The 21259-nt window shown below is 54.6% G+C and overlaps 1 protein-coding gene across 4 annotated transcripts; it reads left to right on the plus strand.

The window, feature by feature from the left end:
• Positions 1–143: 143 nt before the first annotated feature.
• Positions 144–19691, plus strand: TFCP2 (transcription factor CP2). Of its 4 annotated transcripts, none has more exons than XM_072847200.1 (15): positions 144–542; positions 7022–7173; positions 7790–7866; positions 8295–8400; positions 8613–8719; positions 9404–9556; positions 12019–12129; positions 12923–13011; positions 13517–13595; positions 14067–14160; positions 14807–14897; positions 15863–15969; positions 17274–17416; positions 18092–18143; positions 18273–19691. In XM_072847200.1, the coding sequence occupies exons 1-15, from the start codon at positions 421–423 to the stop codon at positions 18308–18310; spliced, it is 1521 nt and encodes a 506-aa protein (XP_072703301.1). In that variant the 5' UTR covers positions 144–420; the 3' UTR covers positions 18311–19691. The 4 variants fall into 4 exon arrangements, with proteins under 4 accessions (XP_072703301.1, XP_072703302.1, XP_072703303.1 ...); XM_072847201.1 differs by having other exon boundaries at positions 145–542; positions 13517–13565; XM_072847202.1 differs by having other exon boundaries at positions 420–542; positions 6982–7173.
• Positions 19692–21259: the final 1568 nt, after the last annotated feature.

The following is a 21259-nucleotide window of genomic DNA, read 5'->3' on the forward strand; positions in this document are numbered from 1 at the left end:
CAGTCCCTTGGGAGGGGGCCAAGGGGCTTGGGGTCCCTGGAGGGTGAGGCCCCGTCGGGGGCGTCTGTAGGCCTCGGGGTGTTTGGGGCTAGCGTGGCCCCTTGGAAGGGGGTCTGAAGGGCTGGGGGGGTGCAGCAGCCTGGGGGGGTGGCTGTGGGTCTGGGGCTGAGTCCCCTGCAGTGGGTCTTGGGGGTCCCCCAGTTAGCCATCCCAGGAGAGGGTCCCCCGAGGGGGGTGGGGGGGGCTCGGTGCCCCCAGGAGAAGGGGGAGCACAGCTGAGCCCCCTCGGGGAGCGAGCTTACCTCTCCGCTGAGAGGGGGGACGCACCGGGGCGCCCGCCGAGGAGCCCCCCCGCTGCCCTCCTCCACGGGGGACGCAGCCCCCTCGCCCGGGGCTTGTGCCCCGTGCCTGTGGGTGAGGATGGCCTGGGCTCTGAAGCTGCCGCTGGCGGACGAGGTGATCGAGTCCGGGCTGGTGCAGGACTTCGACGCCAGCCTGTCGGGCATCGGCCAGGAGCTGGGCGCAGGGGCCTACAGCATGAGGTAGGTGGGCTGCTCCGGCCGCCTCGAAGGGTCCATCCTGCACCTGGGAGAGGGGCTGGCCGCCCCGGGGGGCTCAGGCTGGGCTGAGGAGCCCCAAAATGCGCTTAAAGATGGGGGACCGAGCTGCTCGCCGCCACGCTCGGTGGCTGTGGCGTCACACCGGGGGATGGACGGTTCAGGAGGGAGCCGAGCGCTCGGCCCCGGTTCCAACCCTGGGATGTGGTGGCGGCCGCTTGAAGTTGGGATGGAGTCGTGGTTGCAAAGAGCCCGTCGGCCGCTCAGGGCTTTGGGGGGTGGCTGGGCAGCCGTTTCGGAGAGTGGGTGTGCTCAAGGGTGTGGGGCTGCGCGGGTCCTGCGCTGCTCTTGGTCTTTGGCCTCCTGATGTCCTCAAACTGCAGCTAAGTCACCCAGCGTTAGTCCCATGCTTCTCCTCCGCTGCTGGTTAGAAGAGCCCGTGGCCGGTTGCTTTGGTTTTTTGCAGCGTACAGTAATCGCCTCAGGACCAGTACTTTGCCCTAATTAATTACCCTCCCGGATGAACACCAGCATGTTTTTTTGGGGTGAGATCAGCTCTGTCCTTCTGTCTCTGAGCTAAACCGGGAGCAAAGGAGAGGAGCAGGACCCCCATGGGGTCAAACACCCCGTGCACGAGTGCAGCAGTCGGGATCGGGACCTTGTAGCGTTGGATGCTGAAACCATATTGCACAAGTACGTGGCCCATGCTCTGGAGATGGGTCCCAGCTTGCTTCGCCACTCTGCCCTCCCGATCCCGGCTCTGGCATCCAGCCGCTCGGCTGAGCCTCCGTGCAGTGGCGAGGCCAAAGCGCTGCGTCATGCTTGCCGTTTGAGACCCGATAACACCTCGTTTCTGGCTGCGTGAATTATAACGGGGAAGCGCAGCCTGTGGATGAGGTGTTGGATTAGACGGGGCCTGCCGAGTCGGTCTGTGAGCGGCCACACGCTTCCCCGCCGCCGTCCTTGATTAATTAGCTCCATCGTGGACCAGTGCAGAGCCAGTGCCATCTGTGAGAGAGCTGCCGTGGTGTAATTTGGGGTGAGAGCTTTCTTAGTTCAAATGCAACTTCTGTTTTGCTTGTTTTCATCCTGGGATCCCCCTCGGCTGGAAGCGAGGAGGGAGGACGAGATGGATCCCTCCCCGCAGACCCGAGGCAGGAGCTGGGCGCGCAGGCGGGCGGCGAAGAAAGGTCTGGAGGTTGGGGCTGAGGTTAAGCCGCCCAGGAGGAGGATGCCACAAGAGCCATCCTTGACGCAAGACGCTTTCTGAGGGGGCGGCAATTGGAAGTTGTAAAAGTCAGAATTAAAAGTGACCCATCGGGTGGTTGGTCACCGTAAAATGGGCTGGGAAGTAACTTCCAGCCCGCTGCCCTTTTCCAGGGGAAGTGGAAGAGCAGCTCTTCTCATCCAGCCTCTGTCTCTCCTTCCTTCTAGGGACGAGGACAGCCAGCACCTTCCCAAAGTTATCCCTGACCGCTGTTAGGATCTGTCACAGCCTTTGGGGTTTGTTTAATTGGAGTGCTTGGGAAAAAACCCAAGTCCCAAAGGTGTGCAAGCTTGGAGGGAGCGCATCCGTCACCTCTCCCGGCAGTAGCGACACCGAGCACTGTGACCGGCAGCTTTTCGGAGGAGGGATTCCTCCTTCACGGGGAGGGAGGGAATGAGTTTCCAATTTAATGTGTGCAGGGGAGGTCCAGCTTTGCTCTGGGGGGAGTCGTGAAGCTTCAAAGCTCTTTTTCCTCCTCTTTCCCGTTCCTTTTGGGCAAGGGGTCCTGTGGGGGGCAAACGCTCCCCTCAGAGAGGGAGAGCAAAGGCGTCGTGGATCGTCTTAACGTATAGACTTGCCTCTGTCAAGCTAAAACCCATTGGCCACGCATCAAAAGTTTTAATTCCACGTGGAAATCTTCAGTTAGCTTGCAGCTTTGAAGCGTTTACATCCTTTACCTGACCCAGCCAGGTGCCAGTTTTCAGCGCCGGAGGTTTGAGCGGAGGTTTCCCAAGGCTCTGCATGTCCCCGTGCCGTGCACCAACCCGGTTGCAAAGCTTTTCCACACCGGTGTTACCGGTGCAAAAGGGCTTTGAGCTCCGTGTCAGTGATGCGGTGGCTGTGCCGCTGCTCTGAGCCCGACCTGCTGCCGAGCTGCGCGCTCTGCGGGGCTCGCTCAGCCGTCTGAAACCCGACTCTCTTTTTCGGAGACTTTTCTTGACCTACGCTGCCCGTAAATAGAGCGTGTGCCCCCGTAGGTGAGCGCGCCGACCTTCCTGTCCTGACATCTGACATTTTCTCTCCGTGTCACGGGAAGGGGGGAGAGGTTTCAACAGGCACCTCGGGGTTTGAGCGTGTTTGTGGCTTTTCTGTGCTTGCCCCGTGGGGGTTTTCCGCTTTCATCCCTTCTCCCTATGGAAGAGGCACGTTACTACCTTGGGAACGAGCGCTGGTAGGTGGTGGCTGGAGATGAGGGTTGTCGCTTGGCTGGAAGCTTTTTCTCGTTTGAGTTGCACGGTAGGATTGTGCTTTACGTTTGTTAACAAAGCTGGATTCTTGGCGTTACTGTTGTTCCCTGGAATTAGGTTTTTAGGAGAGCAGGGGTGGCTTTGGAGGTGATAATCGGGCATTGGCTGAATACTTCCACCTGCAGAGTTTTTCTGTAATTATTTTTTTCCCCTCTTTTCCAGGAGATTCTCTCCCACCCCAGAACCAGAGGCCTTAAATTGAAGTGTCTTTCCCCAAAAGCATGTTAAATTGCACAGCGAAATAGTGGGTTTTTTAAAGGGAGGTATGTTCCCAGGAGTTTCAGGAACTTCGCCGGGTGCCTTTGGAGCAGGCAGGACTGTGCGTGGGTTTGTCTAAAGAAAAATCCGCTTATGACTGCTCGGTTTGGCCACACTGGGCATCGCGGGGACATCACGGGGGGCTGCTCGTGGGACATCGGTACCTGAAGGACTCGCAGCTTCCCGGCTTTCCCCAAACAACCCACAAAATGACTGCTCTTGAACGTGGTGGGCGATGGCAGGGTGGGAGACTAGCAGGAGGCAAAATAACAGAGTGCTTTCTGTGCTGCCCTGAATCCGCCTTGCAGGTCGCGGCCGTGGCTGTGGCGTTTCGCTGCTGTTTGCAGGTGGCTGAGGTTGTCCTTCCCCTGGAGATGCCGTGAAGATGCCAGGCCCGGGAGCTGCCGAGCTTTCCCTTGCTGTTTTATAACCATGTTGTCTCTATAAATATTTGAATTCCTATTGTGCCCTGCAACACGTAAAGCTGACCCTGTTACCTGGGCCCTGTAGCACAGACACGTGTCAGCATCTGAATGACCAGAGGTCCCAGCCAAGGGGCTCTTAGCAAAACCCGTGGCCGTTGCGACGGCGAAGGATCATTCCCCACAGACAGGGGTGTCGTGGCGATGGTCTACCAACCTGTCCGTGCGTGCAGAGTTGCACCGAAAGCAGCTCTGCTTCCCCAGTAGCTGCTTGCAAAAGCAAACCATCGTTTGCTTGATGATTATTCCTGATTAACTGGGTTGGACTCTTGTTCCAGAAATACAGGGATGCAACTGTCCTAAGTTTTTTCCCCCTTTTGCAGCTCGCAATAAAATGTGGGTTTCGGGTCGTGGCTATGCGGGGTCTTAGCAAACACAACTCTAGAGGCTGGATTTGCGGAGGTTTTTGCAGGGATGGCTCTTGGCAGGTGTCCGAGCAGTGTTAGTGGCCACGTGGAGCTTCTGGAGCCCTGAAAAGCAGCTTGTGATATTACAGCAGACCGCCGTGCTGCGTAAAGTGGATCCAGCATCGCGTGAGAGCTCCGCGCGCATGGGAAAAGTGAGTGAAAGCCGGGATGACAGCGATCTGCTGGCTCTCCATGCAGGGAGGTCGCAGTCAAGCTTTGCTTCTTTCTCGCCCAGACTGTTTTTGTGCGAGACAAAGCAAAAGAAAGAGCAAAAACCGGGGTCTCCCGAGGCTGCGGAAGCGGGATTGAAGCATTGCTGTGTCAAAGCCTATGAGGAAAATGAGCGCTCATGCATGCAGGAGAAGTGCATCCTGCGTTCCTCCAGCTGCCGAGAGAATTTGTGCAGGGCGTAGCCTTTAAATTAATTTTCCTGTCTGTCTGGGCACAGCAGGTTAGTGCTGGTCTTCCCCGTCCTCGCACCTTCTTACAGGGATCGGTAATATCCGTGCTTCGTCCTGCCTCGGCAGCCTGCTCGGGCGAGAAGTCCTTCTGCGGGAGGAAACGCCGTTCCTCTGCTAATGAGATGGAGCTGCAGGGAAGTTCGTCCTTCGGGTTGTGGAATTTGCCTAATTGTGTACACGTGCCTTGATGCATCATCGATGCCGAGATCTGGAGCATCCGCACGGCTCTGTGTAATGCCTGATAAGCTGGGATTTGGGCAGGGAAGGGCTCTCCTGCTCGGGTTTGGGCAGCAGCGATAGGTGTTACTTGCACAGTGCTGGAGGAAGGGTGGGTATTTGGTCTCTTGAGACCAAAAGGTTAAAGCCCCGTTAAGGTGGGAGCTGGTATTTGGCCAGATAAGTCCAGTTTTTCCTTGGGAAAGGTTTTTAATGTTCAACTAAAGGAAGAAAAAAAAAAAAAGCTGATTTAACTCCTTCTTCCTTGCACTCCTGTGAGTCCAAAGCCTGTAACAGGATGGGCAGGCGACCTGACTCTTCCTCAGGGCTTAGTGCTTTGCAACTGCCCTTTGAAGGGACCCGAATAGCTCTGTCCCCACACCGCGTTTCACCCGGGGGCAGTGGGGTGGCGCTGGGTGGCTCTGCGGTCGCATCCGTGCTCAAGTGCGTTTGCCCGGGCTCTGCTTTCGCTCCAGGCTCTGTTCGTGTGGATGGGTGTGAGGATGTTCTGGTTTATGCACTACGGAGTAATTGCTCTTGGCCATTGTTATGGCTCAAAACAACTGCTGAGAGTCAGCTTCTGAAACAATTTCTATTAAATACGTGTCCATAGGCTCAGGGGTATCACTGATGGTTTTTAAATTAACATTATTCAGCAAGTTCTTGTTGCCACGTGGCCTTTTGAGTGTGGAAGAGTGTCTGTGATTGCAGAGGAGCGGAGACGGCGAGCTTTTTGCATAATCACAAAGACCTGGAGACATCCTTCTGGGAAAAGTCAGTAGCATGGGGCTTGAACGCCCTTGGTTTTCCCAGCCAGCACCGAGAGCAGTGTGACAGCATCCAGAGGATGATGAGCCCAAGCTCCTGCCAGCTGGAGCAGCTCCGTGCTGCTCTGTGGCACGGCGTGGAGCTCCCGTATAACTCCTCTCTTATAACCTGATAGCCAGGAGGGTGCTTGGGCTGTTGCAGGTAAATGGTTTGTGGTGAAGCCATCCCGATGGCTCCCCAGGGCAGTTCCTCCTGTCCTTAAACGTAGGCTGGGCAGGAGTTGCGGTGGCTTTCGGCAAGAGTCAGACCTGTAAGGTATAAAAGCGGTGCCTGCGGTTGTCTCAGAAACCTGTGCCTGGTTTCTCCCACGTCCCGTGGCACGGGGACCCACAGCATGGGCTGTGCCACCCATGACTTGCAGCATCTTCTGACCTCTGTGGGCACCCCAAGCTCTTGGTTTGGGTCGGGGCTGGCTGACTGTGTGGGGCCCAGCACAAAGGGCTCTTGGGTCTGGGGGCTTGTCGAAGAGTCTGGGGAAAGCTGGGGGTCCACCTCCTGCTGCCTTTGTTCCAGAAGGGCTCTTTCTGTGTCACAGCCTGCAGGATTTGCTCCACCGAGATGCTTGTGCGTGTTGTGCAGCAGATTACGGCTGCAGGAGGGAGGGTTTGGTGCTCTGACCGTGCATCCCCCTGTCCAGTGTGCTCCGAGGTCTCTCCCTCCGCTTTGGCTGACACCCCTGTTCGCTGGGGCAGTGGGGGGCTTTTATAAGCACAGAGAAGGCAATGGCAAAAAAATTGGCGACCTTGACCTGAGCAAGGCTTCAGATTCCTGCCAAGCCTCTCCTGGAGGGTAAACGAGCTCCTGGCCGCTCTGCTTGGAGCAGGGGAATGGGTTAGGGGCCAGATCGCTGCGGGAGGTGAGCAAGCTGGTACCACGAGGAAGAGGACAGGCGTTTATCGGCGTGACACGGATGTCGTTCTGCACGCGTCTGTTTTTGCAGCAGCTCTGCGCTGATGCACAAGTGGCGCAGGAGTCGTGCTGCCGGAGGAGCTGGGCTTCAGACTGAAACATGAACTCTGTTGTCTCTTAGCTTTGAAGCAAGAAATGTGTGGGGTTTGGGTGGATAGGGAGGCTAACGTGAAAAAAGCTTTAGCAAGAGCAGGTGTCAGGTCCTCTTCTCAGACTATTCAGTCTGCTTTAATGTTCCTTTGCAGTTCTGCAGAGAGATGTCAGGGTATGTGGTTTTTTTTAACTAAAAAAAGCTCAAAGCTCGTCCTAGGAGGAGGAACTAAATACCAAACATATCCTCTCTCTGTAGCCAGAGCTGAAATGAATCTGTCTGACAAATCTCTTCGCAGCGACGTCCTTGCCCTGCCCATCTTCAAGCAGGAAGAATCGAGTTTGCCTCCCGAAAACGAGAATAAAATTCTGCCTTTCCAGTACGTGCTGTGTGCTGCCACTTCCCCCGCCGTCAAGCTCCACGACGAAACGCTCACCTATCTCAACCAAGGTGAGAGAAGCCCCGTGCCCTCCACAGGCCGTGTAAACACCCTAAAAAATAAAATTCTGCCTTTGGAAATTTCCCCTTGGGAATGGGAAGCGCCTCGATAGTAAACCCCAGGTTGCTCCTGTTTGGAAGCGCCACCTCCTTTGCCTTGCTGCCTGCCCTCTGCTTATGGCGGTGAATCGCCTGTAGGATTTAAGCTAATTAAAAACTGTGCGGTGTAAGGTGGTTGACTGGTGTATCCGTGCTAGGGTGCTCTGCAGCAGGAGTGTTCTACAGATTCAAGCTGTACCCGCTGCTTTCAAGTAGAACTGGAAGATCAGGGTTGGCAACCAAAGCCAGATGAAGCTTGTGTAATCGATTTCTTCCCTGTTCTTGGCCGTGGGTTAATAAGAGTAATTCCTGGAAAGTACTGCTGCAGGAAGGGGAAGGATTATCTGTTCCTGGGGAGGGGTGTTAGGGCTGTGGCTCTAATGGCTCGTGCTTGTATGACCCCCACTAAAACATGGCAAGAAGATCAAGTGGCATGTCTAGTGTGGCAGAAAAAGATGTCAAAATGCCAGAGGAGGGGCAGCAGCGAAGGCGCATCCCCGACTAACCACGAGGTGCTTCTTTCCCTCAGGGCAGTCCTATGAAATCCGGATGCTGGACAACAGGAAAATTGGGGAGCTGCCGGAGATAAATGGGAAACTGGTAAAGGTAAGTGGAGAGCACAGGTATGCGTGTCCAGCTGGGGCCATCCCTGCCATAGGGAGCAGCGAGCGAGGTCTTGTCCTGCGTTCCTGCAGCGGCCTCCGTGACAGCGTGTGTGGGATAGGTCTGGCTTGGTTGGGGGTTTATTCTCCCTTTCCTCTTCTCCCACCTTGCTGAGACCAGCCTGGCTGGTGGTGTCCAGCCAGTCCCATGGGGCCTGGGGTGAAGCCAAGAGGCGATTGCTGATCGCTTAGTGTTCAGGAAGGATAAGCTGCCACCTTCATGCTTCTGTCCCAAGGGTCCTTCTGGGCTTTCTTGTATTGCTTTGGCTTCTCCAGGAAGCCTTCAGGCCCCGCTGTGACTGGGAAATGCCTCGCAGCTTGAAGACTGTCCGCTTTCCTGGGGCAGCTCCAGGCACTGTTTCTCCCCTCTAGAGCATATTCCGGGTGGTGTTTCATGACCGGCGGCTGCAGTACACAGAGCATCAGCAGCTGGAGGGCTGGCGGTGGAACAGGCCTGGGGACAGGATACTGGACATAGGTGAGTCCCCGTGGCAGCACGCTGGCTGGGGCTGGAGGAGATGTGGATGCCTGAAGTGCCTCCAGCCGGGCTCCCGGTCCCTTGACTGTAAGGGACAAAGTGCTGTCACGATTCTGCACTTTGAGAGACATGGTTGGTTTTTCCATATGTTCCCTGTGAATCTCCTCCTTCTACTACAAACTGCAGCTTGTTCTCCATATGTGCCCCTGCAGATATCCCAATGTCCGTGGGCATCATTGACCCTAGAGCAAACCCAACCCAGCTCAATACAGTGGAGTTTCTATGGGATCCTTCCAAGAGGACTTCTGTGTTTATCCAGGTAAAAGAGAAGTGGGGAAACTCCTGTTGCGGGGGCCTAGAGGAAAAAATAAAAGTTTCCAAGGGGGAGAGAGATACTATTTTGGCTCAGAGCTCTGAAATAGCAGCCAGATGCTACAGTGGCAGAAGGATGTAATCTAAAGTACACCCTACCTCCTGCCTCAAGCAACACAAAGAGAGCAGCAGTTCACGCGCTAGCAAGGCATGGGCATGGTTGACCACCAATAAGTTGTTTTACACATTTTTGTGGTGGTTTAGGTCCCACTGGTTTTGTGATTTGGATCTCCACCTTGCTTAGATGCTTTTGCACATCTCGCCAGCTGCCTAAACCTAAAATACCTCTTGGAAATCTGGCCCTCCCGCCTAGAATAAACAGGCTGCGGCATGTGGAGGCTGGTGCAGCCAAACTCTCTGCAACTCTCTGCTGATCCGGGGCTTGCTTGTAACGTTGAGAGGTTGCAAAACTTGTTGGAAGAATGTGGTGTGGCTCCACCTCTGCTGTGGCATCCCCTTAACTCCTTAATGCTGGGGGTACTTGGTGTGGTCCCATCCCAGCTCTGCGTTTTGCCCTTCTCACCAGATTGCCCTTTGTGTGACCGCTGTCCTGGCTGCCACGAGAGCAATGGGAAGTTTGTGGTCAAACGCAGCAGAATTGCTAACCACGGGTTGCCTTGCCTTCCCCCAGGTTCACTGTATCAGCACGGAGTTCACCATGCGGAAGCATGGAGGAGAGAAGGGGGTACCCTTTCGGGTCCAGATAGACACGTTTAAGGAGAACGAGAACGGGGAGTACACGGAGCACCTGCACTCTGCCAGCTGCCAGATCAAGGTCTTCAAGGTACCTCGGCCCGTTGGTGTCCTTTCCCCGCTAGGAAAGAAACTGGGAATCACTCCCAGTTCACACTGCAGCCCCAGCGAACATCACGGGTGCAGGACCGTGGCCAAGCTTGTCTGCAAAAGGGCCTCTTGGTCCTTCTGGTCTCGCGTTGCCGTTCTCTCCCTGGTTCCTTTCTGTCAATCGAGTCTGGATGCCGTTGAGGCTACAAAACCAGTAAGCCAAGAACAACATACAGGGAGAATATGGGTTGTGTTACCACTGTCTGAAACCTCCCACGTTTAGTCTTGAGTCTTATCAGCTTGGGAGATCCTCCAAGCAGCTTTGGTGTCTGTCTAAACTCCTCGCTTATTATTACCTGCATCTGACGGTCTGTCTGCATCTGACGGTCTGTCTGCATCTGACGGTCTGTCTGCATCTGACGGTCTGTCTGCATCTGGCCTCTCCAGCGGTGCAAGCATCTGGTCCCTGTTGCAAATCCTTTGCAGAAACCCAAAGCCACGATCTGGCGGTGGCAGCCGCAGCAGCACGATGGCGTGGGTGGCTGAGAAGGGTCGTGCGTGCAGCAGCGCCCAGGTGTCGTGCCGCAGGGGCGGCTGTGCGGGGAATAACTGGGGGCACGCCATGCCCACGCTGTCTGGTACACTGAGGTTGCCTCTGTTACCCCGTCCTCCCAACACCACACAAAATCTTGGCCGTGGCTCCTCTATTCCTCTGCCTTTAGGGGCACTTGGCACGCAGAGGGGTCGGTTGCCTGGCCGGGCGCCTGCACTGCTTTGCAGTTCTGCCGTGAAGTTGCTGTGGGATATCGGGCAGCGTGCCCCGCTGCTGTTGACTTGGCATCTTTCCCCTTCTCTTTTTTCTTTTTTGCCTATTTGGATTATAACATTTCGAAGGCAGGGGTGTGATTTGTTAGGGCTTGTTTGAGCTCTGGCTTGGCATCTCGATGCAAATAGCCTAAGTGGATGGCTGCGGAGTTGGGAGTTAGGGGATAAGGCTGGTTGCAAACAAGCACCCGGAGGATAGTGAGATTGCGAGGCATCTGGCGCTGCGTTTCTACTGAGCTTCAGCTCTTCGTGCCAGGGGATGGGGTGGGGGTTTTTGGCTCTGATGACCTTGAAGCAGGAAAACCCAAAGCAGGGAAGCTGTGGCTTCAGGGCACGGTCTCCCTGCAGAGGATGGTCTCAGCCTTATCTCCTGCTTGTTTGACGCAGCTGCTCTCCTGGGGTCGGGGCTGCTGTTTGGGCGGCAGACTCAACACCGTGTGTGTGTTTCCCTGTGCCTGCGTGAGACCTGTTCGCCGTGGGGTGTCCGCTGTCTGTGGGTTAATGTGATTCGGGCTCCTGCCTGGTCTTTCCTTTCTCCCTTCTGCCCCTCGAAGCTGGGAGCATTTTGGTGCTTTCAAAATAGCTGCTGAGGGCCCCTTACCCACGCTCGTCAGTGTCTGGAGCACAGATCCTTTCTAGCTGCCAGAAGCAGCAGCACTGGCCGTGGAAAGATAAGAGCAACCATTAGATTTTCATGGCAGGAACTGGCTAGTCAAGCCACAGCTAAGCAGCACCTCCTCACCCAGCTCGGAGCGTGGTGGTAGCTTGTTCAGGTCTCAGTCTTGCTGTCCAGAGGAAAAGAAATTTGGAGCTTGGGGAAGCGGGAAGGCTGTGGTACCTGGCTGTATTTGCAGTCCTAAAGCTTCCCCGCTGGTGCCATGGATGCCGGTCACCTACTCGGGATGCGTTCATGTGTTGGCAGGCAGATGTGTTGGTCCCCCAAGGCCAAATTCCTCTCACTTGTGAGCGCAAGCGGAGGAGCCAAGGCAGAGTCCGTGCACAACCAAGTTTTAAGGGAATTTCTTCAGGGTTCTGCTGAGGGGAGCACTGGGATAGCTTTGGTGGTTATAATGGTGCTCCCTTACTTGCTGCTTTCCCCAGGGCTTTGAGCATTTGATAAAGGCAGCAAGTAGAATCATCTTAATCTTGCATACGAGAAAGTGCACTGTTTTTCAAGGTCGTGGCAAAGGCAGGGACATCATTGAGCTCTCTCGTGTTCTGGTGCGGTTTGTGCCACTGAAATGCTGCCTCTCAAAGTGGTTGGTGAAGACGCAGCTCAGAAGCAGACGCACCAGAAACGGGCCTTTGTCCCCTTAGAGACAACGTATGCTGTCGGGAGAAGTTTCTTCTGAAAAGCGTTTCACCTCCTTGTTCAGATGTTCTGGGCCCCATTTTAGGGGCATGGGTAGATCAGGATATTGGGGTTGTTACAGAAGTGATGCTGTTGCTGTAGTTAATCCTCCGTGCAGATAGTCCCAGCCCTCTTCCTTTTCCCTCTGTAAAGCAACAAGTGGGTGAGTAGAAAGATGAGTCACCTTTTCTGGTTCTTGCATTTCTTGCAAGAACTATCATTTCTTGCACGTCTGTCTGCTGCCGCCCTTCCAGGCTGCTGTTCTAACAGGAATATCTCCTTTCCAGCCCAAAGGAGCTGATCGGAAGCAGAAGACAGACAGGGAAAAGATGGAGAAGCGAACACCTCATGAGAAAGAGAAATACCAGCCTTCCTACGAAACTACGATACTCACAGAGGTGGGGTGCTCTTTCATGCAGCGGCTGGCATCGTTATTTTAATGAAACCTGGCTTACCTCGCTCGCAGGTGGCAAGGAACTGGCTGTTCTGCTGTGAAACGTTTGGCCGAGTTGTTAATAGCTGCAAGACAAAAGCAAGATAAATTTTGTAGGCAGAGGAGGTGTTTCTTACGAGACCTGAAAAAGGGCTCTCGTGCCTGGAAACGTGATGGTTTTTCCCCACTGTAATAATCATCTAATAAAAGATTTTTGCCTCTCCCTGCAAGCTTCATTTTGCCCGTGTGGCAACTGGCCACCGAGGTTGTAAGCTGGCAGAAAACCCCGTTGTTTTCTCCCTGTGCTAGTGGAAAGTGTCAGTCTATTAAAATGTGATCGTCTGAGGGGTTGGTGCTGAACAGCCCTGGGGAGGGAGCCCTCGTCCTGCCCCGGGTGAATTTGGGAATGCTCATCAGTGCCCGAATTCAGGCTCGATCTGCGCTTGCTGCACAGAGGTGCCCAGGCTGGCGGGCGCCACATGTGTCAGCCCAGTGCCACAGCGATGGTTTAGATCCCAGATCTCACTGCGTTTAAATCTTGTGACTTTTGGCCTTTGGAGATTAAGAATCACTAAATCTGAGCTTTGTGACCATCTGCAGTGAATTGGTATGGCTTCTTTTAATCCCCTACTTTATTCTTTAATTCTGTTTCATAGCTGGTTGTCGGTCAGCAAATAGCTGTTAACCTGTGCTGACCAGAGCAGATGTCTGCGCTTGTTCAAAGCAATCCTGTCACTCTTCTGGGTTTTCCTTTCCAGTGTTCTCCCTGGCCAGAGATAACGTACGTCAATAACGCGCCATCCCCTGGCTTCAACAGTTCCCACAGCAGTTTTTCCATTGGCGAAGGGTAAGTCCAGAGAAGAGGCTGGCTGGCTATCGATTTCTGCCTTGCATGAGAGATTGATGTGTCTGAGCTGGCAGTGACCGCTAGGGAAAGGAAAGGCCTGGTTCCAAGGTGTACAGGGGGGTGGAAGCAGCCTAAGAGGCTGTGTCAGTGGGGGAAAATCAAATTAAAGCCCTCGAAGCTGAGCACTGTTACCTCTCCTGGCTGCAGCAAAGCTCGGCTCTTGCACAAGAAGCCTGCGTGCATTTGATCAGCAGTTCAGCTTCCAGCCTGCTTCACTGCCTTTCCCCGTCGGGTTAATACTCCAACATAAGCCATCCGTTCTTGCAGAGTATTGCACCGCAACAGTGACGGTGTTGCCGCAGCCACGTAGCTCTCTGTTCCTGTGGTGGTCTTGGTTATGGGATTTGGAGGGTGGTGGTTGCTGCCTGTTGGGATCCTGTGCCGGCAGGGGAAGAGCGGCGCTAACCTCGTGTTGTGCTCTGTCTGGCTCTTTTCCCCAACCTAGCAATGGCTCTCCAAACCATCAGCCCGAGCCACCCCCTCCGATCGCAGATGTAAGTCACACCTCAGAGCTTATGCTTGTGGTAAGGATGGTGCACAGGTCAGAAAATGGGATTTGGGGATGGAGCGGGGGTGGGTTCGTGGGTGGCTGTAGTTTGCTGGGGAAGAGACTGCTCTAGTTTAACGTCTTTGGGGAGTTATAACTTTTTTGACTCCTAGTTGGAAAAAGAGGTGACGGGGTGAAAAATGTCCAGTACAGCGATGCGGAGCTGTGAGCAAGCTTTTTGTAGCTCGCTGTGACCTTTACTTACTGCTTTGATCTTCACTGTGCTTTCCCCTTTGCTTCCTTCCTCTTTCTCTGTCCCTTTGAAGCCTTTTAAATCCAAACCTGTCCAGGCTGCAGCCTTTATTGTGTGTGTGCTGTGCGCCTGGCTCGCTGGGGTCTCGATTTAAGACTGTGATTATAAACACTGACTGAGCTGACCTGTGCTCGTTCCTCAGTGGAAATGCTTCCACGTCACCTCTGAGGCTGTGACCCTTCTCCTACGTTGCAGAACCTCTTGCCCACCAGCACACCCCAGGAGGCCCAGCAGTGGCTGCACCGAAACCGCTTCTCCACTTTTTCTCGGCTTTTCAGAAACTTCTCAGGTAGGTGACGACATCCCCTCCGTGTCTGCCCCTTCTCTGTGCCAAGTCGCTCTGCCTCCTCTTGCTCCTGAGGTCATCTTCCATGTTACCATTGCAAACAGAAATGTTTTTTAAAATCTCGTGATTTTTGTAACACAATAAAATGTGGCTCCCTGAAAGCTGTGTTCTTCGTTTCTCACCTCGCTCTCAACTGGCAAAATAGTGGGGACTGGGGTGGTTTCTCTTCCAAGAGCTCACAGCACCCTCTGATCTTAAAACAAACTGAGAAATGCTGATCTGGGAGAAAGCACTGTGTGTAAAGAAATGTTTCGCATTTATTTTCCTCTCCTTCCCTGGTGATACGGCCTCCATTATCCAGGGTCACCGAGGCGCTGGATAGCCGGCTGTAAATGATAATGCGGGACACGGGGTTGTACCGAAACACACTCTTGCAAAACCAGTCTGGAAAAAAAATCTCACGAGCGTCCTTCTGGGGGAAGCAGGGGGAGGTTGTTAGCAGAAGGCAGAAGCAATTTGGGAATGGGGTGAGCTCCGCAAGCGGGAGGAGGGGGAGCCGGCACAGCTGCGGTGCCCAGAGTCCCCCCAGTCCTGGGCACTTTGGGCTGGATTGTGTGACTTTCTCTCCTTTTGGTTTTTAAAACTGTAGGTGCAGACTTACTGAAGCTGACCAGAGAAGACGTTATCCAGATCTGCGGCCCTGCGGATGGCATCAGGCTCTTCAACGCGTTAAAAGGACGGTATGTTGTTTGCTTAAAAGCTGATTGTGGATGGTTGGTAAATTGTATTTGTTTTAGCCTGTTTGCTTGGCTCTTGCTATTAGAGAGAACAGATTTTCATTAACCTTCCTGAACCTCTTTCAGTCAAATTTGATAACTTAGCCAGCAGGGTAACCACTCCAGACACAATTTGGGGAAGAAAATCCATGTGGGAGAGAAGCGTTAGAAATGATCTTACTCGTTGAGTGTCAGAGAACCAAGCCACAAGCCAGAAAGTCCTGCTGATACAGCACTTGTTTCTTCCGTCCTCTGAACCACCTCTCAGTGGAATTACCTTCCCAGAAAGGGAATATTCCTTTGCACCTTTCCCTGAAGAAGCAGGGACTGGTGTTTAACTGACCTCCTGTCTGAGCTGGAGCGTTTCGGAAGGCGACGCTGCAGCCGGGCGGAGAGGCACAGGGTGGGCTGTATCCTGGAGAGAAGGTCTGGGGAGGCATCGGCGCGGGTCTCTGATACGGGCAGCAAGAGCTGCGCGGGTGGGAAGCATTCCAGGGGGTTAATGTACCGCCTCCGATGGCTCAGGAGATAGCGGGGAAATGTGGTCGCGCTGTGCTGGGGAGAAGGGCACGAAGGACGGGAGATGCTGCTGGCTTTTGCACTGCAAAATGAGACTCTGAATGAGAAGGAGCATGCGTGTTAGCAGCAGAGCTCGGTCTGAACCATGGCTGCTCTGTCCTCGGGAGCGGACCATCCAATTTAGCTGCTCAGTAGCCAGCTGGCACCATGTCCCCATGCCGACTTCGTCCCCTTCTCGCAAAAACCTATGCTGCATCAGCAAGGTGGGGACGGCCACGATGGTTTTGCTTCGAGATGAGTTCGTCGATCCCCAGTTTTCCTTCCAAGGATACTGGGCGCTGGCAAAGTGTCAGGCACTAGAGGTGTCCTTGAGCAAATCCGATGGCGTTCACTCACTGTTCTGTCCGTAGGATGGTGCGGCCCAGACTGACCATCTACGTGTGTCAGGAGTCCCAGCAGCTGAGGGACCTCCAGCAGAAACATGAGGACGGGGACACAGTAACCAGTACTTTTTTTGGTAAGGGCTTCAAAGCCTGGCTGGGGGCACGTGGCCTTGGGTTGCTGCCGACAGGGTGAGGGGGAAAAATAACAGCCGGGGGGTTCAGGAAACAGAAATGCAGTGTGGGCTGTTTCCAGCCCCGCTGCTGCTGCCCACGGGCGCTCAGCACCGGTTGCCTCCGACCCCTTCGTCCCCACACCACTGCCCTGTGGGTTTTGGGCTGGCGAAAGGCCCCTCTTGCAGCCAGGGCTGCTTGTGTTACCAGAGCCCACCGAGCCTATGCAGCAGCTCAAAGAGGGTCTGCGGCTTTTGTTTTCAGCTGCTATGCCTCGTGTTGGCTGCTGTCATTCTTGTCCCTTCACTGCAAGGAGGCAGCGAGCTCACGTGCGAGCTCACCTGCAACCTAATGCAGGCTCTGTACCCAAACCGAGGGGTTGTGCACGCTCTCCTTTGGTAAGGGTGCCAAAAGATCGCAGCGAACCCTTTTTACTTGCCCTAGTCCTACCCAGCTGATTTTTCTCCTTGCCCACCAAATGGGCGGCTGCAGAATCTGACTGTCGGCATGGTGCCTGCTCTGAGCCGACAAATGATAGCTCCTGTGAGAATCCAGCATTGCCCAGACAACAATGAGTGACCTACATTTGTGGAGCAGCCAGGCGCCGGTTTATCCACCTCCGTGATTGGAGCGGCAAGTGCAAAAGCAAACAGCTTGTCCTTTCCTTGCCCTGCTCCAATTCGGATCCTCTCGCTTCCCCCCAGGACCTACCTCGTGGGAGTGGGGGGACAGGAGGGCTCTGGGGAGGTGCTAGGACGGCGTTTCCATCCTGCTGGGATTGAAAACCGCCAGGAATGGTACAAAACGCTGCTCGGCTGATGCTAGTTGAAATAGAAGTTTTTTGGGGCAAGGACTGCATAAATACAGAGCAAGCATTGCAGGACATTGATGACAGCCGAGTTACTGTGGAGCTGATGCTTACGTAGCTCAGGGCACGCTGCAGCCGTGTAGCAAGAGCAGACACCAGAAACACGCTACGTGTAGATTTAGCAGCTCGGGCTTGGAAAGATGATAGCTGTGTGAGTCGGGCGCAGCAGGGCGGGTGTTCAACCTGCTGAAAAGCAACTCTCGATAGATGGGCTGTGCACGGTCCCTCCCCAACGGGGCTGGGATGTTCCTGGGCAGAGCGCAGCCTGTTTGCAGCACTCCCCTAAGCATCCGCTCCTCTGGTTAGCGTGTGTGGCGTTAGCTGAAGCGTCTCTGCATCCACAGTGTAGACTTGGAAGCTGCGCTTGGCGCCGAGCTATAATAGTTCTTCTCCTTGCAGTGTACCACGCTATTTATCTGGAGGAACTGACGGCGGTGGAACTGACGGAAAAGCTGGCCCAGCTCTTCAGCATCTCTTCCCAACAGATCAGCCAGATTTACAAGCAAGGCCCAACAGGGATACATGTGCTGATCAGTGACGAGGTAACAGCCTCTAGGTGCTCCTTATTTTCGACCTCTTGCGCTGGGTTGCTTCAGCTGGTTCATGTCTGATTGTGCCTGAGCTCCACTGTGGAGGTTGCGCAGGACCCTGGGGAACGGGTCCCCCGGGCAGGTCTTCAGGAAGAGCCCTGCTCAGTCGCTGCCGGTTTCCAAAGGGTTGGAGTTAATCATTGAAGCCTGTAGAGCCAAGGATGTTGGCGCTCGGGGATGCTGCTCCGCTGCCGGGGGCACCTCACTTAAACCCGTGAGGTTTTTCAGGCGTGAACAGCTCTCCCTGAGCTAGTCCAGGCTGCGTACACACCCTCCTTCATGCCTGGGTTTCTTCTAGCTTTGCTATAAAAACAGGGAGGGGAATTGCTGTGGGAGGACTTTGCTTTCAGACCTGTGTCCCAGAATCCGATGGTTTCTCTCTCGGCTTGCTGGTTCGGACCTTCAGTTCTGGAGAGCTGGAGGAAGGAATAAATATTTATGGCTGGTGCCTTGCCTACCTCCCAGAGCACTAAGCTCCTGCCTGAGCAGCTTCTAGCCCTTTTGGTACCCTAAATCTATGCCCATCACTGAATGGCAGAACACAAAGCCTTCACTTAGGGCTGTGAAGGACTTCTGCTGTGTTTAAATACAGCCTCAGACTAAGCTGGCTTTTGTGGCTTCTTTCAGATGATACAGAACTTCCAAGACGAATCATGTTTTGTTCTGGACACTATGAAAGGTGCGTAAATGCCCAGGCTCCATCTTGTATTTCTCTTTCGTACTTCTTGGAGCTCTTGTGTCAGATCTGCTCAACCCAGCGGATTCCTTTGCTGTTGCGGGTGGCTCATGAGCTTTGCTTCTTTTGCAGCTGAAACCAATGATAGCTACCACATCATCTTAAAATAGGAGGGGACGGGATGAGGAACACCCGAGATCCTCTCATTGTGCATGAAGACCCTTCACTTCCAGCACAAGGACACGAGCAGAGATCTGGAAACTCCTGGGCACCCTCTGGAAAGACCCTGAGCTGTTGGTTACTCGGCTGTCTTTCTTGCAGGGGACCTCCTTGCTCTGACGGCATCTAAATGGCCGCTGATGGTAACATGCTGCTTAATTGCTGGAACTCCGAGGCTTGAAGTTACCAGGTCGCACTCTCGTGTAGCTCTCGGTAGAAATTTGCCATTGGGACCTAAGACCTGCGTGAGGGCTTTTTCTACGGCAGGCGTGCTCTGCTTTTCTGAGAGGCATAGGCTCCCGTGACGCTCGCAGACTGGCAAGAGAACATGACTTAAACTGGCCCAACAAAGCCAACTGGCCTTCGGGCATGTGCTGAGCTGAGCAGGTCTCAAATACGCTATGTACTGTGCTGATGGAGTGGTAGGCTAGGGCTGGGAGGGATTTTCTTAAGAGATTTTGTTAAGCTTTCATTTAATATTACAACGCGTCTGTTAGACAAAGGTGGTGACTTCATTTTTCTCCTCTCCACCCACCCTGAAAGTGGTGTTGGCTCTGTGTGTGTGGGTGTGCTTGTGGTGCCATCCTTCTTCCCTTGCGAGTGTAAGGTCGTCAGGAACTTTGTATACAGATTTAGTTGTGTAAAGCTGGAGCAAAACATGGAGTGAAGCGGAGTTGGATAAAGAAATAGCTAACTAGCTTGGTCTGCGGGATTCTTTTCTGCATGTTTTGGGGAGAAAAAAAAAAGACTTTGCTATCTCTGCTGAAAAAATTGAGCGACGTCTACCTGCTGGCTCGTTTTCTGCCCCTGCACCCCCTGCCCAGCCTCTGTAGCTGCCCCAGCATTGGCACAGCCCTGCGTGCACTAAGGAGGAGGCGGACAGCAGGTTCAAAGGGTTATTGAAAGCCATTGGACTTGATGGTGACAAAAGTGCTTCTGTGCAGGTTTCCAGGACAGCAGTGAAGTCTCTGGGCTGAAGGATCTACTGTGCCGTGCAGGTGATGGATCCTATCCCCCGTCCGTAAGATCCCCCAGTAGACACTGAGATGTCCAGGGTAACGCCTGCCTCGAAATATCACCACTACCCGAGGATGTTTTGAGCCAAAAAAATAGGGGAAAAAATACACTGTAAAGCAGGGGTCTTATTTTTAAATAAGGCTGTGACAAGATCCAGCCCAAGGCAGGTGATGTCGGTCCTGGCTCAGGCCGGGGAGGGTCCACGGGGTGAGTGAAGGCACTGGCACATGTGACAATCGCGACGGCCACGTCCCTGCTGCTAAAATACCGGCTGCTCTTCTGTTTTTGTAAGCCATAAAAGATTCTGTTCCCATCTTCCTTGGCCAGCTGTCTTCTTCTGGCAGATGCAATCAAGATACCTAGCACAAATTAGAGCTGGTTCAGTCCTAGCCAAACCTTCCCATCCTTCACTTGCACCAGCTGAGCTCCCGCGGCCGCTGCTTGTGACTCCATCGTGGTGCAGAGGGCCCCGAAGCGTCCCTGTCTCCCTTCCCCGTCGCGTGTTACAACGCTTGGCACGTGCTCACTCTGGCACCGGAGGCAGGACGTAGGTCAGCAGCTCCCCGAAACCGTTGTTCAGGACTGTGGCGGCTCCCCCTCGCCCCCAAAATTGCCTCCCAGCTGCATCCAGGGCTGGGTAGCGTCAGTGTTGGCGAGGAACTGGAGGATCCGGGGGTTAATCCTGGGAACGGTCGTAGCCGATTGCTGGCAGCGGGTATCCAGGATCCTCTCCACTTGGGCTTATTCGCCCAGCACCGTCTGAACTCGGGTCAAAGCGTCTGGCCAAAGCCTCTGGCTGGTAATTCCAGCAGGGAGGAGGAGGCTGCTTGGTCTCCTCACCTGGCTTTGAGACAGCTCGCTTCTCTGAGCCTGGACCAGCGGTGCGAGCACGCCCCGAGCTGCTGCGGGTCCTGCCCTGAGCCGCCAAAGCCTTGTAAATCGGTCGGGGGTAAAGATGCCAAGAAAAGTCATTAAAAAATGGAATAATTTTGCTCGCTTCTCCCCATGAATGCTGGGGCGTGGCTGCACTGTGAGCTCTGCAGACAGAGGTGCTTGTGTTCGGCCGCTCGCCTTTTGTATGCGTTTTGGTACCTCTGGTGATGGGGAAGATGTGTATTTTAATCCTGTTCTTTTCTCTTAAGTGTGATGGACCTGTACGGTGGTGGCGCGGGCTCGGTAAACTTTTTGTATTGTTGTTGCTGGGTGTGTGTGGCTGATTTTAATCTATTGGATGAGGAAAATGCCGGCAAAGTGATTTGTCACACGTGGTGGCTCTGGGAGGAGAACGAAAGCCCCCCCAGATGGATGGGGTAGCAACGGGCCAGTCCTTTCTCCAGCCCTGGTTGCCAGCTGGAAACAAGGGGGGAGACAAAGGGGTGGGAGTGGGGGGAACGAAGAGGGGTTTTAATCCTATACCTTGACCTGCTTATTAGTTAATAACTCAGCTAATCCCTAATCCGGGGGGAAGTGCCGAGCGAGTTCTCCTCAGGAGGAGCGTGTCGGAGGGGCTGCCGAGGTGAGCGCTAGGGTCTCATGGAGGGGGGAAAAGCCGAAGGGGGGAGACCCCCGTGGAGCTGGTCTGTCTCCTCGGGGCCGCAGCCCTCTTCAGCCCTGTGCCAGCAGCCTGGGGAAGAGGAGGACGGAGCCGGGGGCTTGCACCAGCGGAGCTTGCTGCCTTCTAGGGGGGTCAGCCGGCCGCGGCCGTGCCCCCGAGCCGGGAGGGCTGAGGCCAGGCCCGGGCTGAGGCCAGGCCCGGGCTGAGGCCAGGCCCGGGCTGCCAGCCCCCCGTGCCAACAAGCCGGCCGAACCCCCCGTGGCGAGCTGCCCTGCGGCCTCCCCGCTGCCAGCGCTGCAGCTGGGCCGTTATCGCTAGAATAAGGCGC

The sequence above is a fragment of the Ciconia boyciana genome, chromosome 27 (assembly GCF_034638445.1).
Source record: "Ciconia boyciana chromosome 27, ASM3463844v1, whole genome shotgun sequence".
In the NCBI taxonomy this organism is placed as follows: domain Eukaryota; kingdom Metazoa; phylum Chordata; class Aves; order Ciconiiformes; family Ciconiidae; genus Ciconia; species Ciconia boyciana.